Source organism: Hoplias malabaricus, chromosome 1, assembly GCF_029633855.1.
Source record: "Hoplias malabaricus isolate fHopMal1 chromosome 1, fHopMal1.hap1, whole genome shotgun sequence".
NCBI lineage: Eukaryota > Metazoa > Chordata > Actinopteri > Characiformes > Erythrinidae > Hoplias > Hoplias malabaricus.
Genome location: NC_089800.1, coordinates 40,161,858 through 40,189,548, shown reverse-complemented (window position 1 = coordinate 40,189,548; position 27,691 = coordinate 40,161,858). Strand labels below are relative to the sequence as shown.

The 27,691-nt window shown below is 37.7% G+C and overlaps 1 protein-coding gene across 1 annotated transcript; it reads left to right on the top strand.

The window, feature by feature from the left end:
- Positions 1-198: 198 nt before the first annotated feature.
- On the top strand, positions 199-26,451 carry dyrk1ab (dual-specificity tyrosine-(Y)-phosphorylation regulated kinase 1A, b). The gene is made up of 11 exons (XM_066662549.1): positions 199-909; positions 17,821-18,017; positions 18,119-18,211; positions 19,948-20,136; positions 21,824-21,971; positions 23,647-23,933; positions 24,038-24,184; positions 24,300-24,440; positions 24,615-24,918; positions 25,034-25,158; positions 25,482-26,451. Exons 2-11 carry the CDS (start codon positions 17,898-17,900, stop codon positions 26,067-26,069), a joined length of 2,142 nt encoding a protein of 713 aa, XP_066518646.1. The 5' UTR covers positions 199-909; positions 17,821-17,897; the 3' UTR covers positions 26,070-26,451.
- The last annotated feature ends 1,240 nt before the right edge of the window (positions 26,452-27,691 follow it).

Below are 27,691 nucleotides of genomic sequence, written 5' to 3'. Positions count from 1 at the left end.
AGCAGCACAACGAGATGGAGGATAAACGACTTCACTGGAGGGGTCTTTCTTGAGGGAAAAGTTGAGCTAGAGTGCATTGTTTCAGTCGTCATTGCTACATCCGGGTCCGTTGCTACTCGCTTGATTGACAGTTTCCATGGTAACAGCACAGGTCGTCGCCATTTTGTCGGTGTTTTTTCTTTTTTTTTTTCAGTCTTTTTTTTTCACCTTTCGAATGTTGTCGCTTCCCGCCGGAATGTGTTCACGTCACCCGCTTTAATGACTGACAGCTGTGTGTGTGCGGCGGCTGCTGGACCGAGTCGGAGCGAGAGGAGCCCGCAGTGAACCGAACCGAACCAAGGCGGAACCGAGGCGCGTGGAGACAACAGCGCCCGTCATCAGTTCTCGCCTCCTGTTCTCTGCGCTGTGGTCTTCGGGTCTCAGATCGGCTCCGCCGGCCCGGTCCGCTGCGCAGGGCTCAAACCAGCGCCATTTTGTGGAGGAAAGTGATCTAAAATCCTAAGGGGAGAAGTGTTCGCCGCGCAGTGACAGAAGCGCCGTTCCGGGAGCGGAGGAGTGAGCGCCGGCGGCTCGCCGTGGTGAACGGATTATAATCGGCGCTGCGGGAGTGTGACTCTGAATGTGCGCTGATGTGGTGAGCAGCAGTATCGTTAACCGAGCTAGCTGCTCACTCTTAACCTCCTCCGTTAAAGTCACCGAGCGTCCCTTTCCTCCCGAAGCTGGACCCCTGACGGACCATGGCTGGCTCGCAGAGCGCGCTTAACGTCGGGGAAATCAGGCTCGACGCTCGGTGCTCTCGATAAGAGACATTTAGCTGTTCGGGTCCATCAGTCATCTCGGCTCAGAAGCTGGAGAAGTGGATTTACCTCACTGGATCTGAGGCTTTAAATGAAGATCACACCATCAAAGGTCAGTAATCACGGTTTAACGGTACTTTCAAACGGCGCTGGGTGTAGCTCCCTGTGCAATAAGGCTGATTGGTTTTACTCACTATTGCCTAAACCAGCGTTAGATGTTAGCTATACAGCTAACGTTATTTGCTAGCTTGTTGCTAGGCTGGCTTAGTAACTGCTCCAACCCAGAACTGTGGCCTACAGACTTAAAGCTAACACTCTCACGGCTCAGTGGCTTTATCTGGATTTTGCTCCAGGCCGAAAAAATGTTTTACGTTCACAAGTTTCTCAACGCGATTCTTCTGCTCCACCTTAAATGATATAGCAGTTAACGTTACACGTCCAGGAGCTAAAATCAGCGCTTATATTGCTGTATGCATTTTCTATGAGGCTAAATTGTCTTCATATTCGTGAGCTTCTTATTCGAGTTTACTACTCCACCTTAAATGACAGTCATCACAACTCTACAAAATTGTGCGCAAATATTATTATTATTGTTATATATTTATTTTATTATTATTATTATTTTTTTGAAAACTGAAATGGGCATCGAATTCGAATTTTCCGCTCCACCTTAAATGGTGCAGCAGTCACGGCGCTAGAACGCAACGGTACCTGCTGCACCATTTAAGGTGGAACCGATTGACAGAATAAGAAAATTTGTAGTATTTAGACTATATCGGTTAGGTCATACATGTGCTGGCACATAGAATAGCAATTATCCATCCAATAGGCTAAAGTAGTTATATTTCTTCAGTCTAATTTACTGTCAGGTATGATTTCCATTTAGCTGGGACTGCTCGTTAGCTCACTCGGTTCGCTGCTAGGTCAGACTGACAGGGGCTGAGGCTCTAACGGCCCCCTGCTCCCTAAATGGTGCCCATAATAGTTCACAAATGTATCACTTTTAGATTCAGATAGTCCACTAAATATACATCGGAGAGACGGCTGTAACCCAGAAAGCCTCTCCTTAACATCTAGTGTAATTTTATTTATTTTTTTATCTAGAAGCTATAATTGTGTGGCCGGTGTAGTAGTGCACTACATAGGGAGCTGGGAGCCATTTGAGTGGTGACAGGTTTAGCGACCCTATATTCAGCACACCAGATGAATGGGGTAAAGGGTGTTTTTTCTTTTCTTTAAATTTTATGTAGTTATTTGTTTGGTTGTGAACAATTGTCTATATTGTTTGACGTAAAAAATATAACCGTTATGAATACAAAAAAGTGTACTCCCACAAAAAATTTCTCCCACCCACACGAACATCCAACCAACCTCTTGTAGACTTCTATGGTAACGGAGAAAAAAGATCAGAAATCATACTGGAACAATGTGTTAACTGTAAGGAGTTCAGTGTTAAGAGATAAGTGATTTTACTTTTGTAAAGGCAGTTTCCCATCCATCCACTTTCATGCTAAATTGGGTAAATCTGGACTATTGTGTTTCGTGATTATGGGAAAGTTGTTTTTCCAGGTCAAATAGAGCCCTAAAAACAGCACAGTTTCTTATTATATTAGAATTAGTAGAATGTGTTAAATGTGATTCCTTGAACAAAAAAATCTTCCTCTTGTTTTGCCTTTGAATGGTTTATATAACACGTTAAAAAGCTACAAAGGGACAGATCAGTACCGAATCCTGTACTGTCTCTAATTGGTCACAATGTAAAATTCCACTGTTTGCAGAGTAGTTTACATCATCATGTTGTTCACAGTGGTGGTGAGGGAATCAGAGATGTTTAATGTTTCTAAATGCTCTCAGCAAACCAATACATGGTTAAAAAAGACATTGCCAGATACCTGCGGCATTGATTTATGATATGATTTTTTGTTTAGAAACATTATATACCACTCAGAGGTACACATCTTATGACAATAAGGAAACACTCAGTACCTGTCTCAGGTAGTGGGGAGGAGGGGGGGGGGTCGTCAGATTTTATTTGTTTAAAAATGTGTCTAATCTTTATGATTAATAAAATAAGTATCTGTGATATTTTTGTTTTTCATATTCCCCATGCAGATGTTCTCTTCCACATGGTATGGTAATGAGATTTATCACACACTTTCTACAAATATATAGATGGGTCACCTTGTCCTTGTTCAAGGAGTGCTCTTCTGTAGTAGGATTACTCCAGACTGAATATATGATGTCTAAGTTGATCAGTCTTCAGATGTACCTGATGATCATTGCCATTTATAACAGATGAAAAACAAATGTTGCAGAACTAGACTACCAGGATGAGAACTGGGAGAGTTTTAGGACATCCCTATGACAGTCCTGGATATCATGTGCGTGGAACTCCCCCTAACATATATTTTTGTGGCAATAAGTACAAACCTCTCTCTACACGTTTGGCCACTTAAAGTTTCTGACCAAATAAATGTAGTTCAGGTCATTAACACGTTCTCTGCCTGAAGAGAAGCCAATTTGCAATTTAGCAATGTTTATAAATTTCTATATTTAAAGTTTCAGAATTTGAAATAATTCTTATAAGACCCCCAGGGTCTTGCATTTGTACTTCTGTTTTTTTTTTTTCTATTTTCTTTGTATAGAATGGGACATTGTGTTTCAAAGTGGGTTAAAAGCTGTAGGGGAGAAGTTCTTGAGTGCTGTATGTGGATCAACAGAGACTGTAAATGGCTTGTCAAATATTGCTTGTAGAAACAGTTCCACACCACGAACCCACTACTGACACGTTAGCAAAAAGTTTGTGCCCTCAGAATCCTGACGTCTCAGCTGTTCCATGTTAGGATTTGTGTTGGTTCACATGATCTAACAAATTGATTAAACTGAATACAGGCCATTCATTACCCATATCATTTCACAAATTGACAGATATTTTGAATTGATGTGCTCAGATATGAGGTCAGGCAAAGGTCATGATACTCAGTTTAATTTACAATTGGTGAAATAAAACATAAAACAGTTGAGTCATGTTCTTTACAAGCTGGTGGTCATAATGTTTGTGTGTATGTATATATGTATATATATATATATATATATATATATATATATATATATATATATATATATATATATATATAATATCCAGGGTACTGTGCATGCCCATTAGTGTCTATAATGTTAATTTTATAATGATTTGAACATTTTGTAATATATTATTGAGAATTTCTTTTTTCTTCTAGTCAGCCTTGGTAATAGACAATAGGTGCTGCTGATGCTTTTAGTATGGCAATAGACTCTCTCAAGTGAGCCAGTTAAATTTATTGTTTACCCTGCCTGGCTAATTTGTTAGAGAGCAGAAGGGACATGAGGGTGCGGACAACAAAGCTTTGTCCAAAATAAGGAAAGTTTATGCACAAAATGAAACATTTAAACATTAATGGACAGTGATGTTTATGTTCACTCTTTCTGCAGCTGCTTCTAAACTGGTGTGTCTTACATGTTCTGAAAATGTGGTATTACTTGAACAGCAGTGTGAAGTGCCATCATGAGATGAAACACAAATCTTGAGGTTTGTACCTTTTGTACAATTTAGGAAAATTCTTAATGTGGAGTAAGGGTGTGTTAAATTGGAGATTTGAGGAGCAGAATTCAGATACAAAAAGAAAGAATTCGTAAATCTAAAACAAATGTTCTTTACAATCACATCCAATCCACTGCCTTTAGATGACTTTTCCGCTTTCGTTTACATTCACATGTCAGCAGGTTCATGTTATAGCCCAAACACACCCCCAGAAAACACTCTAGAACGTTCCAGTTTTATTTCCTATTATTTATTTATATAACACGCTGTAAATGACCCCATCCAGCTCCACTGCAGGATGATGCGTTATTTGAGGCTTTGTGCTCGTTGTGGAGTTTCTTAAGCTAGGGTTAGGGACATGCCCATGGATGATGTCACAGTTCAGGCAGAGATACAAGCTCTTTGCTTTCTGCTGGGAACAAACTTCTCTGGTTTGCGGATCAATATATTGTCGCTGTCAAATAAAAAAACATGTATCTCAAAAATAGCAACTTTACAGGAGAAGGAAAAAACACCTAAGATTTTATTTTAAGTAAATTTAGGGCATTTCCTTTGCTCCATTTATCATGAAATTTTCAGAGTTTGAAGGACAGCAAAGGGTTCAAATTGTGTAGTAAACCAAACATTGACAAAAATGAAGATTCATATATTTGATTGGACAGTGACGATATTCATTAATTCATTTTCTGTAACCGCTTATACAGTTCAAGGTTGTGGTGGGTCCAGAACCCACCTGGAATCATTGGGCGCAAGGCAGGAACACACCCTGGAGGGGAAGCCAGTCACATACACACACATTCACTCACACACTCACACCTACGGACACTTGAGTTGCCAGTCCAACTACCAATGTGTGTTTTTGGACCGTGGGAGGAAACCCACACAGGAGAACACACCAAACACCTCACAAACAGTCACCCGGAGTGGGACTTCAACCCATAACCTCCAGGTCCCTGGAGCTGTATGACTGGGACACTACCTGCTGCGCCACCGTGCTGCCCACAGTAACGATATTTTGTTAGAAAGGTGCAGGACGGCTCCAAATTAGGTTAGCCAGTGAATAACTCGAACTGCTTTAGCGCCTTTCCTAAACCCCAATGGGAATCATTCCAGTTCTTTGTTGGTAGAAAAGCAATAACAGTGCATCACAACTTGCTGTATATGGGGCTGCAGACCTATCAGAGTACCCCTGCTGCCCCCTGTCTACCAGTAGCAAGAAGGAAGCTTAGTCTCATAAATTAAATTAATCTTTTTCTTTAACAAAAAACATAATGTGATCAATGTGCATTGCTTACCTGGGGAAGAGGCACCAGTGTATACTATGTGAAGAGTGCACTCTAATGCTCTGGGCAATGTTTAGCTGGGTAAACATTGATCCTGGCATTCATGTGGATGTAATTTTGACTGGTAACATCTACCTTAACATTGTTGCAGACTTAAAACATTCCTTTATGGCAACACTTGATGGCAGTTGCCTTATTTAACAGGATAATGCCCCTGCCATGCTACAAATTACAGAATGGTCTGAGGAACATGACAGAGAGATGAAGGTGATGACATGGCGTCTTAATCCAGACTAGTATTTGTGGGAAATGCTGGAAGAATTACTCTGATCCATGACAGCCACTTCTAACTACAAAGACACTGCTGTTCATGTTTTGGCACCAGATATCACAGGATACCTACAGGTGTCTTGTGGATTCCATGCTTTTATAGGTCAGAGCTATACAAGGGGAACCTTTTCAATAACAGGGAAGTAAATTTAATGTAATGGTCGATGACTGTATATATTGTACCCCAATGGAAAAGAATGACAGTATCCTACAAACAGGAAATATCTTGTCTGTGCGCATAATATGGATGATTCTCAACGTATATCTCGTTAAAAAAAGAAAAGGATTCTTATTTACCTACCTTTGCTTTCACACTTTCAATATTCCTCACTCTGCTCTGACCTGACTAGTGTTCATGTAGCAGCTGATTTTGGGGTCAAGGTGTGTCTATTTATTTATTAATTTATTATTATTATAATTTTTTTTATATATATTTTTTTCTTTTTTCTTTTTTTTAAGATACTCTACTCATATGTAAACTCCAGCAGCACTGCTGTGTCTGATCCCTGTGTACCAATGCCACACAGACTAACACACCCCCACCACTTCAGTTGACTGTAGTACTGAGTGATCCACCACTAACTCATACCTGCTCTGTAATGGTCCTATTGGGTCTTGGTCTTTTGAAGAAAAGGATGAAATGGGGACAAACTAAGAATGCAGTGCTAAAGATGGACTAAAGCCTGTAATTGTAGAACTACAAAGTGCTTCTGTATGGTCAGTGGAGCTGAAAAAAATGGACAGTTAGTCTAAAAACAAGTATGTTGCCATAATGTTATGGTGGATAAGTGTAATTGCATTGTGCCTATCGATTTGTTACTTTACAGAAAAATTGTACTTTGTGCTAATAGGCATAAGGGGTCACGGAGCAGTTGACCTACGAGGCCTAGTACATATTCGGTGTGTTACTGGGTGGCAATTTATGGAGACGCAGCAAAGATTTGCTTTTACAAGGAAAAACTGTGGTCTATAGGGGTGCAACTAAAGATGCATGAATACCGATACTGGTATCAGTTATTTTCCTGATACCATATTCATTTACTTGTAATTGCAAATGAGGCACCAACATCCGATATCTTGTGCCTAGTGCACATTGCTGTGCTAATGAGCAGACAAGTGAAAATGTTGGGGATCTACAATTATTTCATAATCAGTGATGGCAACCCAAGCAATGTGGATTGCAAGAGAATCTGAGAGCAGTGAGTATGCCGCAATGTTTTGACTGTCCTCAAATAAGTTGGGTTTTTCTTCACTCAGTTTATTTGATGTAAATGGTATTTATGCGTCCCTACATGCAACAAGACACAAATTTCAAAATACATATTGCTGTTTTTGCTCCATGATACGATACATTTTTGATACAACGGGGAGAAGTAACATGATTTTAACTTCCCTTTTATTTTTTGATATAGAGATCAAAGAGGCTGATACAAACACAATAGTATATTTGGAAAGGATTAATGGTACCAGAAATTTTCATTAAAAAATGTATTTAAAATATATTTAAAAATGTTGATGTGGTGCTAACATAAATTCTGTCTAAAAGCAGAGCTTTAAATTCCCAGTTTTTCAGCACAGACCTGCTGCTTTCAGTGCCGCAGCAAAACATTCTCCTGTAGGAGGGACTGTGACTCCATTGGCTGCAGCACTCAAAGATGGACAAATGACTCTGGCTGCTGATTGGACAGATAAAGGTGACGACCAAGGAGCCATGGAGAATCTGCCCCTCATTCCAGCTGAGAGAGAGCTGTATGTTTCTGTCTCAAACCATCGCCATAAAAGTGTGACCTCAAAAATACCAAGCAAAGCATTGGTTCAAAGTAGAAGACATCTTTTAGTGTCCAAATACGGGACGATTCCATATTTTATGGGTCGGTTGGCAACACTAGTTCCAGTCCAGTCTTGCTCTGTCCTCTAGCCATTTCAAGTTTTAAATCATCTAACAGGCAAACCAAAACAATAGCAGAGCGTTGTTTCCCCAGTATCTCTAAACACTTCTCCTGCATTGTCAGAGTAACATGGCATTCCTATTACACACCGTGACACTAGATGTCGCATGAAACTACAGCATGCTTCAGAACTATGTCCTGCTCTGCAGATGGCTGAAACTCATTAACACAGGTTGACACACAGCTCAGAATAGTTTTTAAAATAAAATCTTAATTTATTCTATTCACAGCTTGTATTGTATCGATTGTATTGTAACCCCCGTTTTGAGGGAAGAAAAAAAAAAAAAATATATATATATATATATATATTACTTTGTGTATTGTGACACCCCTAGTGGCCTATGATATAAGTGGTGGAGTGTTTGTATGTAATTTATTATACTGTATTTTTTCTATAATATACTGGTATAGTACTCTAATGGCAGAAATGCCCTAAGGCATAGCTGCTATTAAGATAAATGTGACATTATGGCCAGCAAAATATTCAGTAAATCTCTGGTATTTACTGATGTTTTCAGTTTTAACACTAGAAATACTTCATAAAAGTTTTGTACGTCAATTCAAAAAGATATGAGTCTTTATAGTTAACAAATAGTATTTAAGAGTGATCAGCAGCCCTCATAATGTAGATCTGCTTTCCTGAGAAATTTAGTTTCAGTCTGCATGTAACACACTGCCCTGATTTCTGCAAGCTTTCTTAAATTTGTGTTTTTTGTTTGGGGTTTTTGATGTTTATTTTGGTTTGGTTTGTTTTTGATTCATAAAGCTAAAACATTTGTGAAACTGCATATCCTTAGCGGTAGGATTTAAGACGGCACACATGCACCCCAATTTGGGTGTACTGTAAGGAGAGGAGTTATTCCAAATATCACTACAGGGAGGTAAGCACAGATGGTTGTGCTTTTGTAAACGTGAACATGTCATTCTACTGAGGAAGATGCTTGAGAATCCATTTAATTTTCTTTGCTTATTTGCTTGATTGAGTGTGAGCAAAGGTGTAAATTGTTGGTGAAACTGAAAGCAAAAAAATAAGTTTACACACTAACTTATTTGCCCCCCCTTTGTTGGGTACAAGAAGTGATGAGGATGGGTGACTGATAAATGACAAATCTACAGTGTCCTGCACATGGCTACTAAAACCTTGTTACTACAACATTAGGGCAATCGTTTCGTTTCAGTTAAGCTTTATTTGGATGTGTTCATTAGGGGGGTGTTTGTAAATTAAACATTGTATACTTGGCATTCATCTGGATGGCATTAAAATTTCTACAGGACAGGATTCCACAGTAGTATATGTCAAGGCTCCCATTACTGACCAAGTGTGAGTCATCCCGAACTGAAAAATTAATGTCCCAAATATGATACTACTTTTATTTTAAATGTATTTCTCTGTTTAATCTTATTGTATTGCCAAAACAATGTCAGCTATGAGTTGATCTTGACTGCATTTCATATATTTGTGAATAATTAAAGACCAGTTTTGATGTTTTCTCCTCCACCACCATGCCAAGGTGCAGGACCATGAAGAGACAGCTTTTCATTTGATAAGTTTTTTTTTTTAATGTATTTATTTTTTGTGTCTCCTGGCTGAAAAACAGGATTCACATAACGGCTACTCCAGAAGGGTCTAGCTGTGTTCAAATCTATCTGCTCTGTGAACAAAACTGCCCTGCCTTGCAAAACTCTGTCAGAGCACCACATATAACCCCCCCCCCTTTTTTTTTATTTCTTTTTTTTTTAATTAAGTCAAGCAACCCTCTATTTTGGCTGTATCTCTTGTATGAAACTGAAGCCTGAAGGGAAGGCCCTGAAATACTTCATGAAGTAGGCAGGCAGGCAGGCCTGCTGAGGGGAGAAAGAGGCACACACTCTAGCATTCTCAACCTAGTTAGAGGTGTCACACAACATACATGTTAAATCGTGTTCTCCAGTGTCAAGTTCGTTGACAGTATATATAAACTGGACCCAGTGATCTCAGTTTTCAATGGGGAAACCTGTGGTCAATCTTGTAACTTCCAGGAAAGTGAGACTCTGTAGGAGCTGAGCTAATAATTTTCCTCAAAAAGTTTGTTAGTGAGAGCTTCTTGCGCTCAGTTTAACATTAGTTATCACCATTACTGGAGAATATTTATGTTCTAGACATAGTCTGTATAATATGAATCCTAAAGCTCTAAGATTATATGTAGGGATGCACCGATACCACTTTGTCCCTACCGATATTTCACGTTAAAGTATCTGCCGATAGTGAGTACCAATACCAACTCTATTTTAACTACTAAATATGTACCTATAAATCCAAATATTTATATGGCTATACATACAGATTTTATTTTGTTAAAGCAGTGTTCTGTATCGTTAATAAGATATAATAAGCTTGAATAATCATTTACTTCTTTATTAACTTCACGTTAAAAAATTTAATGTTTCAGTGCCATGAACAAAAAAAAAAGATCCACAATGCAGTAACAAGTATAAGTAGGAAGGAATAATTTTGCTAAGCCTGACTGAACAGCTTTTTACACTGTCGTGAGGGTATTTTTCATAACTGTGAAATGCACTTTCCAGGGAATACTTTTGACCTGTGTTAGCGTGTTTCTTTGAGGTTGCTTGAATTAAGTCGGTGATCTTTGGCTGGGGTTACACTACACGACTTTTAGGACAATTTTACTTACTTACTTACTTATTTATTTATGCCTCTATCGAGTTTCAGACCAGTTGCAGCATATCAAATTTTTTTTTTTCCTCAACCTGACTTTGGACATATTCACGTAGTTTAAACTCTCCACCAACTCAAGTCTGAACGTGTCCCTTCAACAGCCAGTGAGAACAGAAAGTAAACAGGCGTGTGCGGTGGAGCTCTACAGTGGAGGACAAATAAAGCTATGAAAAACTACAATATATTACATAGTTATGGATGCAAATGTACCAGTAGGAGAGGGTAGTAAGCTACAAAACTGCTGGCGCAGTTTCTGAACCATTTAAGGTGGAACGTAGCCGCAACCATGTGCTATACTCCTAATCTTCAGCTCCCGCTGCAGTGTGTAGAGACAGAGCTGACCAAGTTTTTACATCCATGACCCATTCTATACAATCAGCAGCGCAAACAATAACAGCAGAGACTTGTACATCTGTATTTATTGATGTCTCCTAGGCAACGCGAGTTTTGGTTTGGTTGGGGAGTTTGGGGTCGTGCAGTGTGTTAAAATCGTCAAAAACGGTTGTGTAGTGTGAAATACCCAGTTTGTTTACAATCTGCTCTGACTTAAATTCAAGCTGCATCTAGCGTTGTGCATGCGTGTCAATATCTGCTTTATGGGGTGTGTCTTGAAAAGTGCCCTGTGCAAGGGAATGAGATCTTATTCATAAAGTGAACATTAGAAGATTTCTGTCTTATCATCAGCTTTATTGCTTTTCATCAACAGCTGTTTAACAGGTCTGTAAAATACATCTACTTTTCACCACAATTAAGAGACTATACTTTTCTTTGCCACAAGCTTATGAAACTGTTTTGAGGAGCACTGGGCAAATCTCAGTGCTTCTGGATTAAGGCCTTTTCACATAGTCCTATTTTTCGGAAGAAAAAAACGCACATAAATTTTTGAAAACAAACCCCCCACGTATATTAACATTTTCTTTCACACAAAGTCTGAAACTGACGTGAACTTATGTTAACAAAATAGTAACAGAAAACCACACCAAAGACCTATTACAGACGTCTGTAGGTTTGTACATGAATGGCCTGTTCTACCACCTGTGCCATTTAATTGTGTATCTTTTGTAAAATGACAGTTCAGAGTAAAAACCCAGAAAAAACCTGGTGACTGCTCTGTCTCAATGCTGTGTTGCCATGGCAATGTAAACAAAATTCTGTTCTCCAGTGATGGAGTTGTCAGTCACACACGTTCATTAGTTTATTGCACTGTTCCCACACCGTTCTCAGAGAGCTCTGAGGAGCATATTTTGGTCATTTTTGAGGAGAGATTTATTTAAACATTTCACATAACACCTAAGTTTAGAACTAAACAAAAAGAAAATTTTCATTTCAAAATGTTTTTCCAGGAGCTTTAATGGAAGTGAAGCCTATTTCATCAGCTTCAGTATGTCTCAACTTTATGCTAGGGTATGTGTTTCCAGGCTATAGCCCAAAGAGGAACAGAAGAATAAACTTTTTAAAATCTGAGAATAAACCTCATGAGATGAGTAAAGAGTACCCCACTGTATAGTTTTAGGTATGAGTAGACTTGTTTGGCTCATCCCTTCATTGATAGACATCCCTGTCAGTGATGACACTTGCATAATGATTTTCAAAGTGGACAATGATCCCTATGTAACATTTGCTGATTTAATGCTTATGAATGCCATTGAGAGCTATTCACTTTGGGGAAACATTGAGAATGTGGCCTCTTCTTTGGCACTGTTATAAGTGATGTTAAAAAGCTTCACCATCTTCTTCCCTGGTATGTTGGTTCCCAACTCCTTGGAAAGTCAAGACAAGTTGTGATGCTTCCAGGTGCACTTTTGCTTTAAAGAGACACCCTCAAATATTCTGTGCAGCTCTGTTTACATGATGCTTGAAAATTCTGACGTGCAATCTCACACCACTAACCCTGTCCCTTGCTTGGAATATCTCTGCATCCCTGAAGATATCAGACCCAGCTGATTAAAATTTTAGCTTCCATTCAGAAGTCATTTTCTCTTTCTGTTTGCTTCATGCTTCAATGGTGTTTTAACCATTTTATCTTCACACATAGAATAGCAGTTAAAAAGAACAATTTTCTTGTGGCACATTTTTATTCTAAGCAGCTGTAATTTTTTAAATAATTTTCACAAGAATGCTGTATCAAAAAGCTTATATCACTGTATGGTGCAGTTACTCTTTTTGATCTTTTCTTTTTATATTTACTTCATGGGGCCATTAACAGTTTATAGTGGTTTATAGATTAACACACAAAGTGAGTATTGATATGTCATATTTTTAGTGCATTAAGTTATTTTAAGCTGTATTATATTCAAGTTAAGCCCAAAATTAAGCAGCTTAAAATGACTTAATGTAATTAAACTGACATATGAATACTCATTTTATCTATCTATCTATCTAGTTATCTATTTTATGTGACACCGTGATTGTTTTGCTAAATTAAGTCACTTGACACGTTTTGGATTGTCCCCAGTTACTACCATACAGCCATGTTACTTGCAGTAACGCTAACCAAATGTGATGAAAGATCTGAAATTAAACCAGGGAATAGTCAATACCAGCTGATTATATTCTTCATACCACTTTAATAAGCCACTTATACTGTAATTATATAAATAAGCAATACTTGTCTGCTCATGAAATATCTCAAGGTGAGCGTTCTCCATTAGAAACTGTTTTCTTAAACTGTCAGCCATCTACCATAGTGGTTTAAATTGTCTACAGCTTAACATTAGTGAGCTTAGATTGCTTTTTAAATTTAATTTTTGATTGTACATCATTATGCATTTAATGAGTATTTCCATAGTTATCTAAATGTTCAGTTACAGAGACAAGTGCCACCCAATATCCTTTCTGCTCTGAAAAATGCCACATTCTAATTAATTGATTGATTTCAGATAACCATGTTTGTATTCTTGGCAGTGGGTTGTGTTTTGCTGCTGCACCCTACTCCCTGGGTGATATGAAACACAGGTACAGGTAACGATGCGTCCAGGTTAGCTGTAAAGATTGATCTTGTGTGGTAGATATGTTTTTATAAAGTGCACACCAAGTGTTGCAGGTGATCACCACAGATTTGTAATTCTTAAACTAGACCATTCTGTATATAATGGGACAATTTAATGAAAATTACCATAATAAAGATTTATTGATTACAAGAAATGTTGTAGTGTCAGTGCACGGTATTTTCTTAGTTGACAACCTCCAGTGTTTTTATATTAATATGACAAACAGAAAAATAAGAGTCATAAGGGTTTTGTTATTATAAACAGCATGGCAAAGTGTAAATGTTTCTCAAAGAGTTCAGTCCTAACAATTTATTCTCAAGTAGAATTTCTTTCCTGCCCAGATAATTATTCTACAAGGCCTGGGTGACAGAGCTATGAAACCTAATAGAGATTGTAGATTGTCATTTCTTCAGAGCAAAAACAACATGAAATATCCACTTGTTAAGTTGTGACACACAGAAATTGTGAAACGCCACGTCCAGGTCCAAACCACTGCTCAGTACGGCCAACTTGGTGATTTTGCCGCTATATTTAGCGACCTTTCAGACCTTCTGGTGAGTTATTTAAAATAAAAAAAGACTACCAAATCAATTGACCTTCTGTACAAATCTTTGATACTACTTATAGAAGGTAATTGCCGGTACCACAAGTCATTACAACACCGGCTCTGACCATGAACGGGAGACACGACGCCTCTGCTCCCAGAGACTGTGCAGTGGGAGAGACACACTCTCCGCTGTTCCTCTGCTCCTACAAACTGAGCTGCGGGAGACATAACTCTATGTAGGCAGGCCCTCTACTCCCAGAGACGGGGCAGCAGTATCTCTCTCCATGGCACCTCTGCTCCCAGAAATTATCACCAAGCTGAAAATTAGGCCCTTTTATAGGCAGTTATTTAAATGAAGAAATTGCATGATAATTCTGTTTATGTATTGCCCAGCCCCATGTTAATCATGTTATATACAGAGCAAACCCTGATGCCCAGGGTTCATGGTTGATTATTTTGAATGAGAGACATGCTTAAGGTTAGTGTGAAATAGAAATAAATTTTACTTTCTTAACAACGTATTTCCGAGTGGGACATTGGGTTGAGAAGTAGAATAGGCAGGGCTTGATATTTTTTTAAAGATTTGATTGGGTGGCAAAATGCAGGTGTTTCAAAAATAGTATTGGAATTGTTTTTAAATATTAGTAATGTTTTTAACAGCTCTTCGCAACATCTTCACATTGACATCACTCCACTGGATAAATACAGTCTTTATCATTACTGTTAATCTATATATTTATGTTTATTTGTGTAGTTTTTCAGTATTTCTGCTGCTTCTGTTTCGATTACCAAGGACATGGTAACCGTATCTAGGCTTGTGGGTTGTTGCTATAGAAACAGCACGTGGCCGGAACTTTTGTTATTAATGCTATTGACCGCAGACTAGTTCAGTGTTCTTGCTGATTGGTTGGGGTGGAAAATATATTTGATGTAATATAAATTGTCATTCAGCACCAATGTCCTTGGGTTGTAGGTTTGAGCCCCACTTGGGTCACTGTCTGTGAGGAGTTTGGTAAATTTCCCTGAGTCTGTGTGGGTTTTCCCCTGGATGCTCAGTTTTACCACACAGTCCAATTCCACTGTAAAGGTGATTTATCACTTTATTTTGTTATGCTTAAGCTGCAGTTTTCTATGTATTACTGTGTTAAAATTTAAGAGGAGTTTGTTAGCAAAAGGTTTGGGAGATACTCAAATTTTCTCACCTACAAAAGGAGGGGCACTGCAGGAAAAATATGTGAACTGCATTAAAACATACTGCAAAAAAAAATCAGTACCCAATGAGTACCCAGTACCCAAATTCAGTGAGATTAATTTAGTTTATATTTAGTTCTGTATTTTGTATATCCACCTTTGTTGATCATGATGACTGCATCCCTCCTTTGGCATCAATCTCATGGTGGCACAGATCTATTGATCTAATATAATGAGTAACAAAATAACACACTCAAAATAACAATATCTTCTATATTAAATTATTTAGAAGATTTCGCCCAGTAAATCGGTGCAAATTGTACTTTTTTTGTTGTTGTTAATTTCGCTTTGATTATGCGATTGATGCAGACATACAATAGTTTATTAAATTTAAACATATTCCTACATTTTAATTATGCAGCCACCTGTAATATACATGATCATTTAAATGATACATTTGTAAGGGAAATTATAAAGCCATAATTCACCTAAGATTCTTTTAGCAAGTGTCCTCTGTAATTAAACAAAACAAACAAAAAATATGGGCACAAAACTTTCAAAAGACACTGGTTTACACACAGCCCTCAACAAAAACCAATCATTCCCTGCAGTTAACAGCTTGTTTTGGTTCCTACTAACAAACAGGCACTCAGACAGTCATAAATACTTTGGTCAAAGGGTGTAATAGAGCATTAGTAATTATCCTTAATTAGAAATTGCATCACAGCTCACTTCTTTCAAAGTCTCTACAACAAAATCTGCAATTTGAATAGTCTGTCTAACCTGAGTGTTTTTAGATGCAAAGAACTGGCTTGTTTCTCAGTCAGTCAGTCACTCGTTCACTCACTCATGCACTAACCCCAACACATTTAACAAAACGGCTCCACCAATGGCACTATTCACTGCTGCAATTGTGAATTAAACACAAATTTTGTTAGATTTTTAATGTAAAATTATTACTATATAAGGTATTTATGCTATTAGATCCACTGCTATTAGTCTTATTGAAATATAATAATACCAGTATTAATATTATTTGAACACTGAAACAGGGAATTTAGTGCGACATTACACTAAATGTTAATACAGTGAGGGGAGAGAACAAACACGTGCACACACACATTTTGTTCAAGCACTTTGTAAAGTTCACTGGTATTATTATTATTATTATTACAAATATTTCAATATATCTGAAAAGAGTGTAAAAGTGGAATTTAGTCTTTAACATATTAAATTGTAATTGCTTGTTACTTTTGCTTGTTCCACAGTATTTTACACATGTAAACAATAAAAAACAAACAAAAAAATTAAAAATAAGTAGAGAAACAATTATGCAAATGTAGCACAATTTAAGGCAAGTGTTAATGTTTGTAAAATATATTTTTCCTTGACTTTCAGAATGTTTTTTTATGATCACAACAGTGTAGTTTAATACTGTAACACTCTGAAATTACAGCTATTGACTAATTCACCATACCCTGCAATGTAAAACCACAACACTTGTGGATTGTGTTCCTCAGTCTTAAAACTGTACTGCAAGCTTGTGTGCATCTGTCCTGTGAGAGTTTGTTTGAGTTCTTTGTTCAGTCTTAGTCAGGTCAGCCGAATCATTTTCTCTCTCCTAAACCTGGAGCTAATCTTGAGCTTTTATTTTGCTCTCAGGCTCCAATGTGGTGGATGCAGGCTGCCAAAGTTCAATTTTATTTCTTGTTTATTTCTTGTTTTCTTATTGGAAAATGAGAGCAGTTCTGCCCTGGCAACAAAAGTAGGTTATTTGCATACTCTTCTGTGATTGGCTTGAACCTTGATGGGCTTGCCAAATCACACTGTATCTTCTTGGTGATAGGCTATGCTAATTAGGTGCTGTTGCTGGGATTCTGAAATAGTGGTGGGATTCAGTGTGGCTGTGGCGCATTGTGTTGCCTGGTGAGGGATGCTAATAAATGAACATGCTCTTAATAATTATCAGAATATAATCCTAAGATAGCAAATAAGTGAAAAATATTGCAAATTCAGTGATGTACAGTACATGTACTGTTACAGTTAGGAAAGCCCTAATAAATATTCTTTCATCAAGATCATTCTGGATGTTTTAAGTGTTAATTATACCTTTCCAGTCTGAAGGGTGTTTTTTCTTTTTTTAAATAAATATTTTTCCCTCTCTTCCTTGGACAGAGATGTGAATGTCCTTCTGTATTTTACTTGGCTCACGGTAGATGCATTTTTACTATAATACATATGATTTTTGCATAATTAATATAAGGTATGTGGATTCTGTATTTAAATGTGTATGTATGTACATGCATACAATTATTTTGTATATTTAAATTTAATTCCACTCTTCATTTCTGTGACAAGCATGCACATTGTTATTGTTGGATAGCAATATTCCATTATTAATTATATCATTTAGTAAATAATTTATTTTTACTTCTAGGGGGAGAGACCTCAGCATGCAAACCTTCGTCCGTCCGGCTTGCACCCTCTTTTTCTTTCAATGCTGCTGGTCTTCAGATGGCTGCTCCGATGCCTCATTCGCACCAGCAGTACAGTGACTGTCACCAGCAGAGTACAGACCAGTCTATCACTGTACTGCCATACAGTGACCAGACACAAGCACTCACTGCCAACCAGGTACTGGATACTCAGGGGTCCATACACATTATTGAATTCTCTTAGCTTGGCTGTTTTTAATTGATGTCTTTTTTTTTTTTTTTTTTCTTTTTCAAATTCAGAGGCACATGCCCCAGTGCTTTCGTGACCCAACTGCAGCTCCTCTGAGGAAGCTCTCCATTGACCTGATCAAAACCTACAAACACATAAATGAGGTAAATCCTTGTCTTGGATGTTTGATTGATTGCATATAGAAAACCTAGAAAGAACATTTGTCCTGAAGTGTTAATGTAATTGTACATTAGCTCCTGTTGTCTTGTTGGAGTCAGAACTCTTCTGTGATTAAAGGTGCTCTTCAGTTTTCAATACTACAGATTTAAGGAGCCATTTAAAGCGCCTCCCAAAAGTATTAAGTGTGCACTCATTGTTCAAGAGCAAGATTATTGCAGTCACATAACAATTTCGGTTATGTTTAATATAGAGATTTGCTGAATATTGCAGGATCTAATGGTGTCAGAAACCTCTCTGTGAAAGACATTTGCAACTACAATAATTTGTTGACGAGCTGACAGCAGTGACTACATCAGCTTGCACATCTGATACAGAAAATGTAGCAAACCAAATTTCATCAATTGTTTTAACAGCCCACTTGGTGTAGAATAAATAACCACATATTAATATGCTGTGAAGCTAGGATTTTAAGTATTTCAAGCATTCAAAGGTAAAAATACAATTCTACACATACTTATAAACCAGTGAAAATTTAGTATTAGTGTTTCCCAAGTGGATCCTTGAGAACTCAGTGGGTCCATATTTTGCGCTGTTCCAGTTCCCAACACACTCGATCAACCAAGGACTCTGCACCTGGTACAGTAGTACTAGGACCTGAGTAAAAATGTGGAATGCCAGAGGGTTCCTGAGGATTTCATTTGGAAACTGGTGTAATACATTTTCACAACATGCTGGCACTTGGATGTTATTTGTTTGTGGCTAGGCTGTTGCTTTATTAAAGAACTTGGCCATTTCACTCTGCCATTTCCTTTGGCTGCTCCCTGAGGGTAAAGTGGTCTCAACACACTTCATCCTCTAAATACATACTATTTTGCCTTCAGTAGGCAACATGAGAGAACTGCATAGCAACAAAAGTTATATACTCAAGTTGGATGTCAGGCATTGGCTCATATTGTCACTGAGTTTTACATATGCCACTTTCACACATTTATAGTTTTAGTCAAATGGTTTATGCATATGGACATAGGTAATTAAAAACTGTTTCATATTGTTTTACCTAACCTTTTAAAATAAAGTACACCTCTGTAGACTCTGTGAATTTTTTTTTTTTTTTTTTTTTTTTTTTTTTTTACTAAAGAGAAATTAAATGTTTTTGGTGCAGCAAGCAAAATATCCTGATGTCTTCATGTAACAAAAAGACTCCTCACTCCTGGCAGACAGTGATATTTGTTTGGGTAATTTCCATTTTGGAAACACAAGAAGGAAAACGGTTTCAGCACCACATTGAATTTAATTAATTAATTAATTTATTTATTTATTTATTTTTTGTACATTTACATTGAGATTAAGTTGATCTAATGAGCAAAAGGAAAATTATAATTCATTGCTTTTATGTACTTATTGGTTTTGGAAATATTACAGAACACAGAAACCTATTCATGAATACCTTGCTAATTAGCTGCCATGTTATAAGGTATGCTTAAACCACACAAAACTGATCTCTGACATGTAGCATACAATGTGATTAAACTATCTTCAGAATTCAAATATGCCAAAAATATTTTTTTCTTTAATCAGGTCTGACTTTATGACACAGGAAAACTAATTTTATTCTGTATTCAATGACTTCACTTTTTTTGAGGGGGGTACACTGTAGGTTGAGGGTTTTCTTTCTTTTTCCTTTGCTTACGTGTTTTTTCATGAATGTTTGTTTGTGTAGGTGTATTATGCAAAAAAGAAACGGCGGCATCAACAGGGTCAAGGGGAGGACTCCAGCCATAAAAAGGAGAGGAAAGTCTTCAATGATGGCTATGATGATGACAACTATGACTACATTGTCAAGAATGGAGAGAAGTGGATGGACCGTTATGAAATTGATTCTCTAATTGGAAAAGGGTCATTTGGACAGGTACAGCTGCTTAAATCCTGAGCATTTAAACCAGTGGTGGGCAAACTATGGCCTGCAGGTTTTATCCGGCCCTCTGAGTATTTACAAAATTATCCTAAAACTGCATTCATTTCACCTTTTTCAGTCAATATCCTGCATTCAGCTCATTCCACTAGATAAAGACTACTGACCTCTGCTAAAGCTGAGTTTATTAGGTCTCCAGATATTCATCACATTTACCATTAAGTTGAGTGCTACTACCCCTCTGGAGTCACTAATCACCCCGTCACACATCCACTTCTGTTGAAAGTGCAGCTTTAAATGCTGTATAGGTTTTGTTTAGGCTGCGATTCACCAAGCAGAATTTACAAAATTACATTCATGCATAAACGTTCACATAATTAAATGAGTCTGTTTGTATTCAAAAATTCATAATTTATTCATTAGGTTGAAACGTAAATAAAGATTTGAATGTGCTGACTCTGTTCGTCAGGAAAAGTGCAGCGGGGAGGGGGGGGGCTGAGTGGGTGAGCAAGGGAGAGTCTGACACACACACACACACACACAGGCAAAAAAGCATACCCACAACATTGTTCCCACTAAAACTGAATAAGGTAGGTAGGCAATCTTTACTTCTTAAGTTTCACATGTAATTTTTATTTATATATATATATATTGAACAAGTTAATGGCTTTACTGATTTCATTTTATTTTTTTGTCATTTATTTATTTGGGCTATGTTTTAGAAAAGCAGATCTAAAGGATCACTAGGTGGTATTTTTACCTTTAAAATTACAGCTTCACAATAATGGTGGTGATCCATAGACTGACCTGTTAATAGGGAGGATAGAACCTATAGAACCTTGCTGCTCTCGGCTCAGAACTGCAGAAACTGCACTATGAAGCTTTTGGAGGAGGGTAGGAAACCATTCCTACAAAATTCAGCACAGTGCTGTAAAAGTTAATTGCACTAGGGGGCGCCCAAGGAGCAGAAAAAAATCCCTCAAATCTTACCTAGTGTTTGAGTAAAAAAAAAAAAAAAACTCTTGTGCTGATGTCTACGTCACTTACGTACGTTACACTTACTACGGCAATTACACCACTAAACAAACCACTAGGGCTGAATTTCTTTGTTAATATTTTCTTAATATTTAAGAGTTAATATTTCTGGACTTTTGAACTATGTTCTTCCAACTACAGACCGATCACAGTCGTTGTGGTCTGTGTAGATACGATGAGTTACATATCTGGAGAGGTATCTACAATATGTTAAGCATGAGTCTTGTTACAAAATATATAAAAGGACATTAGAGCCATAATACTTTTGATACTTAAGTACATTTAAAGGTAAATACTTTTGTACTTTTACTCAAGTAGAGATCTACAACAAGGTAATATTTACCTTGAATATCTTTTTATATTACCTATTAAAAACTTTTACTCAAGTACAAGATTTGTGTACTTTGTCCACCACTGCAAAATACTACCCTCCCCCCTCCCCCTTGATTTCAGGAGAGTGCTGTAAAAAATGAATTACACTGTACAAATCTTGGGGGAGCCCAGGAGCATAAATACCAAAGCTTACATAGTTTACCTTTTAAAATCAAATGGCTGTCATGAATTGACATTTATTTTCTAGCATGGTGAGATGGATGGTGCTCCAAAGTCGTTATAATGGGTGATGTTAAACATACTGATTTTCTTGCAGGTTGTAAAAGCTTATGACCGTGCTGAACAGGAGTGGGTTGCGATCAAGATCATCAAGAACAAGAAGGCTTTTCTGAATCAAGCTCAGATTGAAGTGCGGCTTCTTGAACTTATGAACAAACATGACACAGAGATGAAGTACTATATAGGTAATTCATATTTCAGGCCCCTAGCAATATAGTGTGCAATGTTTGAGTTTATGTAAACATGGTGCATACACACTGGAAAGTGTTTGATTCTATTATTTACTCTACAAAAGTGATCACCTTTTGAAATCTGAACAAATGAAAGATCAACCAGCATAAATGCCAGCCTTAGGCTGCTTAAAATAATGCTGTATACGTCTCCACAGCCCCCAGTAGCAATAAAATGAAATTGTTTACTTACTTCATTAAGGTACAGCTGCGTGTTGGCTATGGTGGTACTCAGTACCTGAGGCTGTACACTGTCTGTAAGTGCATGTCTCCTGCATATACTTCTGTTGGGAGTATTTTCTGATGTGTTTCTTTTAGTTTATTGAAATAGCCTTCCTGCTGTTTTATTTTGGCGACTACTTATAAAAGTACATTATGGTAACAAATTCAGACAGGTAGAACAACTGAACAGAACACCTGGGTAAAGTGTGACACTCGTGTTTTAATTTGTAATCTGCATAAAACATTTGTATAATATCTCACATTTTGAAACCAAACCGTCAGCGCTGCTGCCAGGTTGGCTTAGACAGTACAGAGCAGCAGCACTATTGGTCGGGGATGCGAATTTGCGTGTCAGCATTTGCAGGCACACACCCTGTGTCCCTGCTTAATTAGGTAGTGAACCACTGTGGATACAGAATTAGGCAGTTTTAGTAACTTAAATGCGATAACTGAAACAGCTGTGGTCTCAGACAGACTTGTTGGCAACCACTGCTCTACAGTCTTCAAAGACTTCAGCACAAAACCTCTGGTATTTTATTTATTAATTAAAGTAGAAAATACGTATACATCAAATGACAATCATTGTGTAAGATACATTTCCTTCCAAACAACTTTTTGCCAAAAAAATTTGCATCTCAGTGTTTGGCAGTGTACACTACAGAAATGTATTTGTGTGTAGTATTTTATAATAAGTTCTGTTTAATTTTACAGGAAAATGTGTATTAATGGTAAAATCTGCAAAGTAAATTTAAGCATTTGTTCCTTTTGTGTATAGGTTTAGTGCCATTTGACAAATTTCTGTTCTGTTTTGTTATAAAAGGTATCAAGGAAGAGTGGTGTAGCTGGGCTGAAAAAGAGACAAAAGTGTTTTAAAGAAATAGTTATTAGATTTTACAGAAAAATATTCAGAGAAATACAGGTTTTTTTTTTATTTTATTTATTTATTTATTTTTTTATATATTAATGAAAACTTTTAACCTGCACTCTAGGGCTAAGAAATTATTTTTAAATTTAGAAATTTTAATTTTTAATTATTTTTATTATTGATAAACCACAACTGCAAGCTTTAAAGCTAAAAGCCAGTTTGGAGATCAGCTTGCCTGAATTATTATTATTTATTTATTTATTTATTTATTTATTTATTTATTTATTTATTAATTAATTAATTAAAAATAAAAGCATTTTCATTTTAGCGAAGCGTAAAGCCTTTCATTATCATGGAAAAAAGCTGCATTTATTTGGTAAACCTAGAGCCCATAAATATTGTGTAGAAACAATAAGAATATTGGAGAATATGACTTACTACTATTAAGCTTCAGTTACTTATATTCTTAACAAGCTGTTTTATTTGTTTACACTGCAGTTAATTTCTTCTTTCTTTCTGTTTCATGTCTATCTTAATTTTTAGTTCATCTGAAGCGGCATTTCATGTTCCGGAATCACCTTTGCTTAGTATTTGAAATGTTGTCATACAACTTGTATGACTTGTTACGAAATACAAACTTCAGAGGGGTTTCTTTGAACTTGACTCGGAAGTTTGCTCAGCAGTTGTGCACAGCACTGCTGTTTCTCGCCACCCCTGAGCTTAGCATCATCCACTGTGACCTCAAGCCAGAAAACATCTTGCTATGTAATCCCAAGAGAAGCGCCATTAAAATCGTGGACTTTGGGAGCTCTTGCCAACTGGGACAAAGGGTACAGTGGACCAACTTTTTAATCTCTGATGTGATGTGTGAGTTTGTTTGTAAATAACTTTGAAATATGGCCCCATTTTAATGTTTTTACTGCTGTTTTCTTAGATATATCAGTACATCCAGAGCAGATTTTATCGCTCCCCTGAAGTGCTGTTGGGAATGCCATATGATCTGGCCATAGACATGTGGTCACTAGGATGCATTCTAGTTGAGATGCATACTGGAGAGCCTTTGTTCAGTGGAGCCAATGAGGTAAAAACAGTGACAAAGGATGTATTCAACTTGCTAATTCGGTTCATGTTATTTACAGAAAATAAACCATTTCAATTCCATTGATAAGCCCTCTAACGTATTTCTTTGTTTGCAGGTGGACCAAATGAACAAAATTGTTGAAGTCCTTGGTATTCCACCCAATCACATAATGGACCTAGCACCAAAAGCCAGAAAGTTTTTTGAGAAGTTGTCAGATGGAACATGGAGTATAAAGAAGACCAAAGACGGAAAAAGGGTATGTATGCTGAATTCTAGGGCTGTCTCAAATAACCTTTTTAGGGCTTTTTAATTCAGTGAATGTTCAAAAATTCAGGGTGGTGGGGGTGAAGGGAGTTTGGTTCAGCAGTCTGTGTCCAATGCCAGTTTTAAAATCTCAGTCCTCAAGCTGTTTTGCCCCCTCTGTTAACAGTACAAACCTCCGGCTTCTCGAAAGCTCCATGCCATTCTGGGAGTGGAGGCTGGTGGACCAGGGGGTCGAAGGGCCGGGGAATCAGGCCATGCAGTAGCTGACTACTTGAAATTTAAGGACCTTGTACTCAGAATGCTGGACTATGACCCTAAGACGCGAATCCAGCCCTACTATGCCCTCCAGCACAGCTTCTTTAAGAAGACAGCAGATGAAGGAACAAATACAAGCAGTAGTGTTTCAACAAGTCCTGCACTTGAGCAGTCACAGTCCTCAGGGACCACTTCTAGTACGTCCTCAAGCTCAGGTAAATACCAAATATTCAGTTCAGATCATCTTACGCTGCAACTGGGTTTATATATTTAAGGAGCACTTCTGTAATGCAAAAGGTGTCAGTACTTTCTGTGTTATCATAACCTCAGGAGGATCATCTGGAACAAGCACCAGTGGCAGAGCAAGGTCTGATCCAACACACCACCATCGACACAGTGGGGGGCACTTTGGCACAGCAATGCCATCTATAGACTGTGACAACATTTGCCCACCGGTAAGCAGGCTTGGTTAAACATAGTAGAATAGATTGTACCAACTTATGTATAGTGCATTAAGTACATGACCAGCAGTAATGACATAGGAAGCAGCAATAAGGGTGTTACACAGGCCAAATCATAGAAGATAATGCTTTTAAATACTGCTGAGGTATTGGAGTAGCAATGCCCTGGCTATAAAGCTAACGTGGGATGTAGTATTGGGAATGAAGAAGTCTGGAGTCAAGGGTTTTTGGGTTTTAGCTAAACAACTAAAAACTTGCACTTGTATTGTCTTACTGTATATACCTTGTTATATGCCATGTGTACTCTTCTCTTGCAGACGAGACAGCCTTACCATCCCCCTGTAGTATGGGCTGGTGTTGGACCAGACCCTGTCACTGTAGAGACACATCCAGTCCAGGAGACCACCTTTCATGTGCCTCCCCAGCACCCTAAGGCATTGCATCCCCACCATCACCACCACCACCACCACCACGGACAAGTCATAACAGCTCACCCTCGACCTCGGCTCTACAACTCACCAACCAACAGCGCCTCCACGCAGGATTCTATGGAGGTTGTCCATGGTCATCTGTCCATGACATCCCTGTCTTCCTCTGCATCCTCTTCCTCCACATCTTCCTCTTCCACAGGAAACCACGGCAACCAGGCTTACCAGTTTCGCCAGGTTCGTCCCAGTGCCCTGGACTTCAGCCAAAATGGGAGCATGAATATGGGTTTGAGTGCCTTCTCAAATCCTCGCCAAGAGACTGGCATTGCTGGACATCCAACTTACCCCGTTGCCACAAATACTGGACCTGGTCACTTCATTACAGAGGGACATTTGGGTATGAGGCAAAGCATTGATAGGGAAGAGTCTCCAATGTCTGGAGTATGTGTTCAGCAGAGCTCAATGGCCAGTTCGTGACTAAATTGAACGTGTTTTTTTTGTTTGTTTGTTTTTTGTTTTTGTTTTTTTTAATAGGTGATGTTTTATTTATTTTTTTTTCCTATGTTTAAAAAGGTGCATAGAGAACAAAAGCTGCTCACTTTTTAGGGGAGATATCACTGAACCGCTACAATTGAAGAGTATTTAAACTATATATGTATTTCAAATATTTTTCCTGTTTCGGTTAATAGACACGTTATAATACTGCAAAATAACTATAGTGAAATGACATCCATGTGCAAGTTCACTCACTGCACATAGTATTTCCCATACATTGGGAGTGTTTTTTTTTTTTTTTTTTGCACCCCCCCCCCCATTTCTTCTGTTTGTGTCTCATTATTTTCTAATCATTTCAAAGCAGAGAGCTGCCACAACTAGCTGTATGTAAAGCAATGCAAAAACATTCATTACGTTCAAATGGTGAAACATTTTGCTTTTTTTTTTTTTTTTTTTTTTTTTAAGTCCCTTTTCCTTTGGATTGTTTGTTAATTTATTTACCCTTTTACGTGAAGCCTCTCAAAAGAGTTGTGTGTTTAACCTGTAGCGTGTCAAGGAAGCAGTACTTGCAGTGATATTTTGTGTTGTCTGTATTGTGTAACTCTTCAAGGGGAGGCACATAGAAGTGTCTCCAGCAGCGAGCACTTGGCCGCATTCGGGAGAAGCCTGTGCTGGGGCTTGCTGAGTCAGTACCTGTACTGCCCAGACCAGGAGCCCTCTGTATGAGGCAGCTTCAAGTGTCGCATTTGAGAAGGTGAAGATGCACTGAAGTGGGTCAGATCCAGAGTATTAGGGGCTGTTTTGAAGCGTCTTATTGGCCTTAAGATTTTTGGACTTTTGAATGACAAAGAGATAGTAACACTGAAATAAAGATGGCTTTCCTCTATTTTTAACATTTTAAATGGTCCTTAATTGTTTAGGGGAATACTGAATAGAGTAAAAAAAAAAAAAAAAGTAAAAGTTATTAAGAGGCCTTTATTTAAGGGACTTATAGGGACTCTTAATTACAGGGTCATGTGTCCTATACACGACTTCCTATAATTCTTTTTTTTTACCGAAGTGGAATTTCATAATGAAGGTAGTCACCCCTATATGAGATGCTTGATTCTATTTATTTTTTACTTCTTTTCATTTTGAGTACACGGTTTCCATTTGAAGACTGTCTTCAATTTGCCTCTTCAACTTTTAGTACAGAAATATGTGCTGAAATTTGTGACTGCCTTTTTCTCCTCTTGAATTATGCTGTGAATTTTACACTTTTTTTCCCCCTCTGTTTGTCTTTTATTATTTCTTTTTTTTATACCAAAGCGATTGTTTTTATAGTACTGGGTGTCTGTCACCAATAATGTAGCAGTTCACCTCTTCAACGCAAGGTTTATTAAAATATCGACTTTGTCCATATAAAGTCTGTCAACAACTATTGCAAAACTGGAACTTTTTTGCTGACCTTGGTACATTTTTAAGGTTGATTGAATTGCTTGTCACGTGGTTAAACTCCCACCCTCATCAAATGTTTTATTTACATTTTTTTTTAGTGTTTTTGGGTCAATTTTACTTTTTAATATACATCACGCAAGATGTCAGTCGGAGCATCACTTGGTGAG

Bases quoted from the DNA above. Each gene is read 5' to 3' on its own strand.
- dyrk1ab (XM_066662549.1), top strand. From the start codon at position 17,898: ATGGCTGCTCCGATGCCTCATTCGCACCAGCAGTACAGTGACTGTCAC. The intron at 21,972-23,646 runs GTAATTCATATT...CTTAATTTTTAG, and splicing joins AGAGATGAAGTACTATATAG to TTCATCTGAAGCGGCATTTC. The intron at 24,919-25,033 runs GTAAATACCAAA...TCATAACCTCAG, and splicing joins TAGTACGTCCTCAAGCTCAG to GAGGATCATCTGGAACAAGC.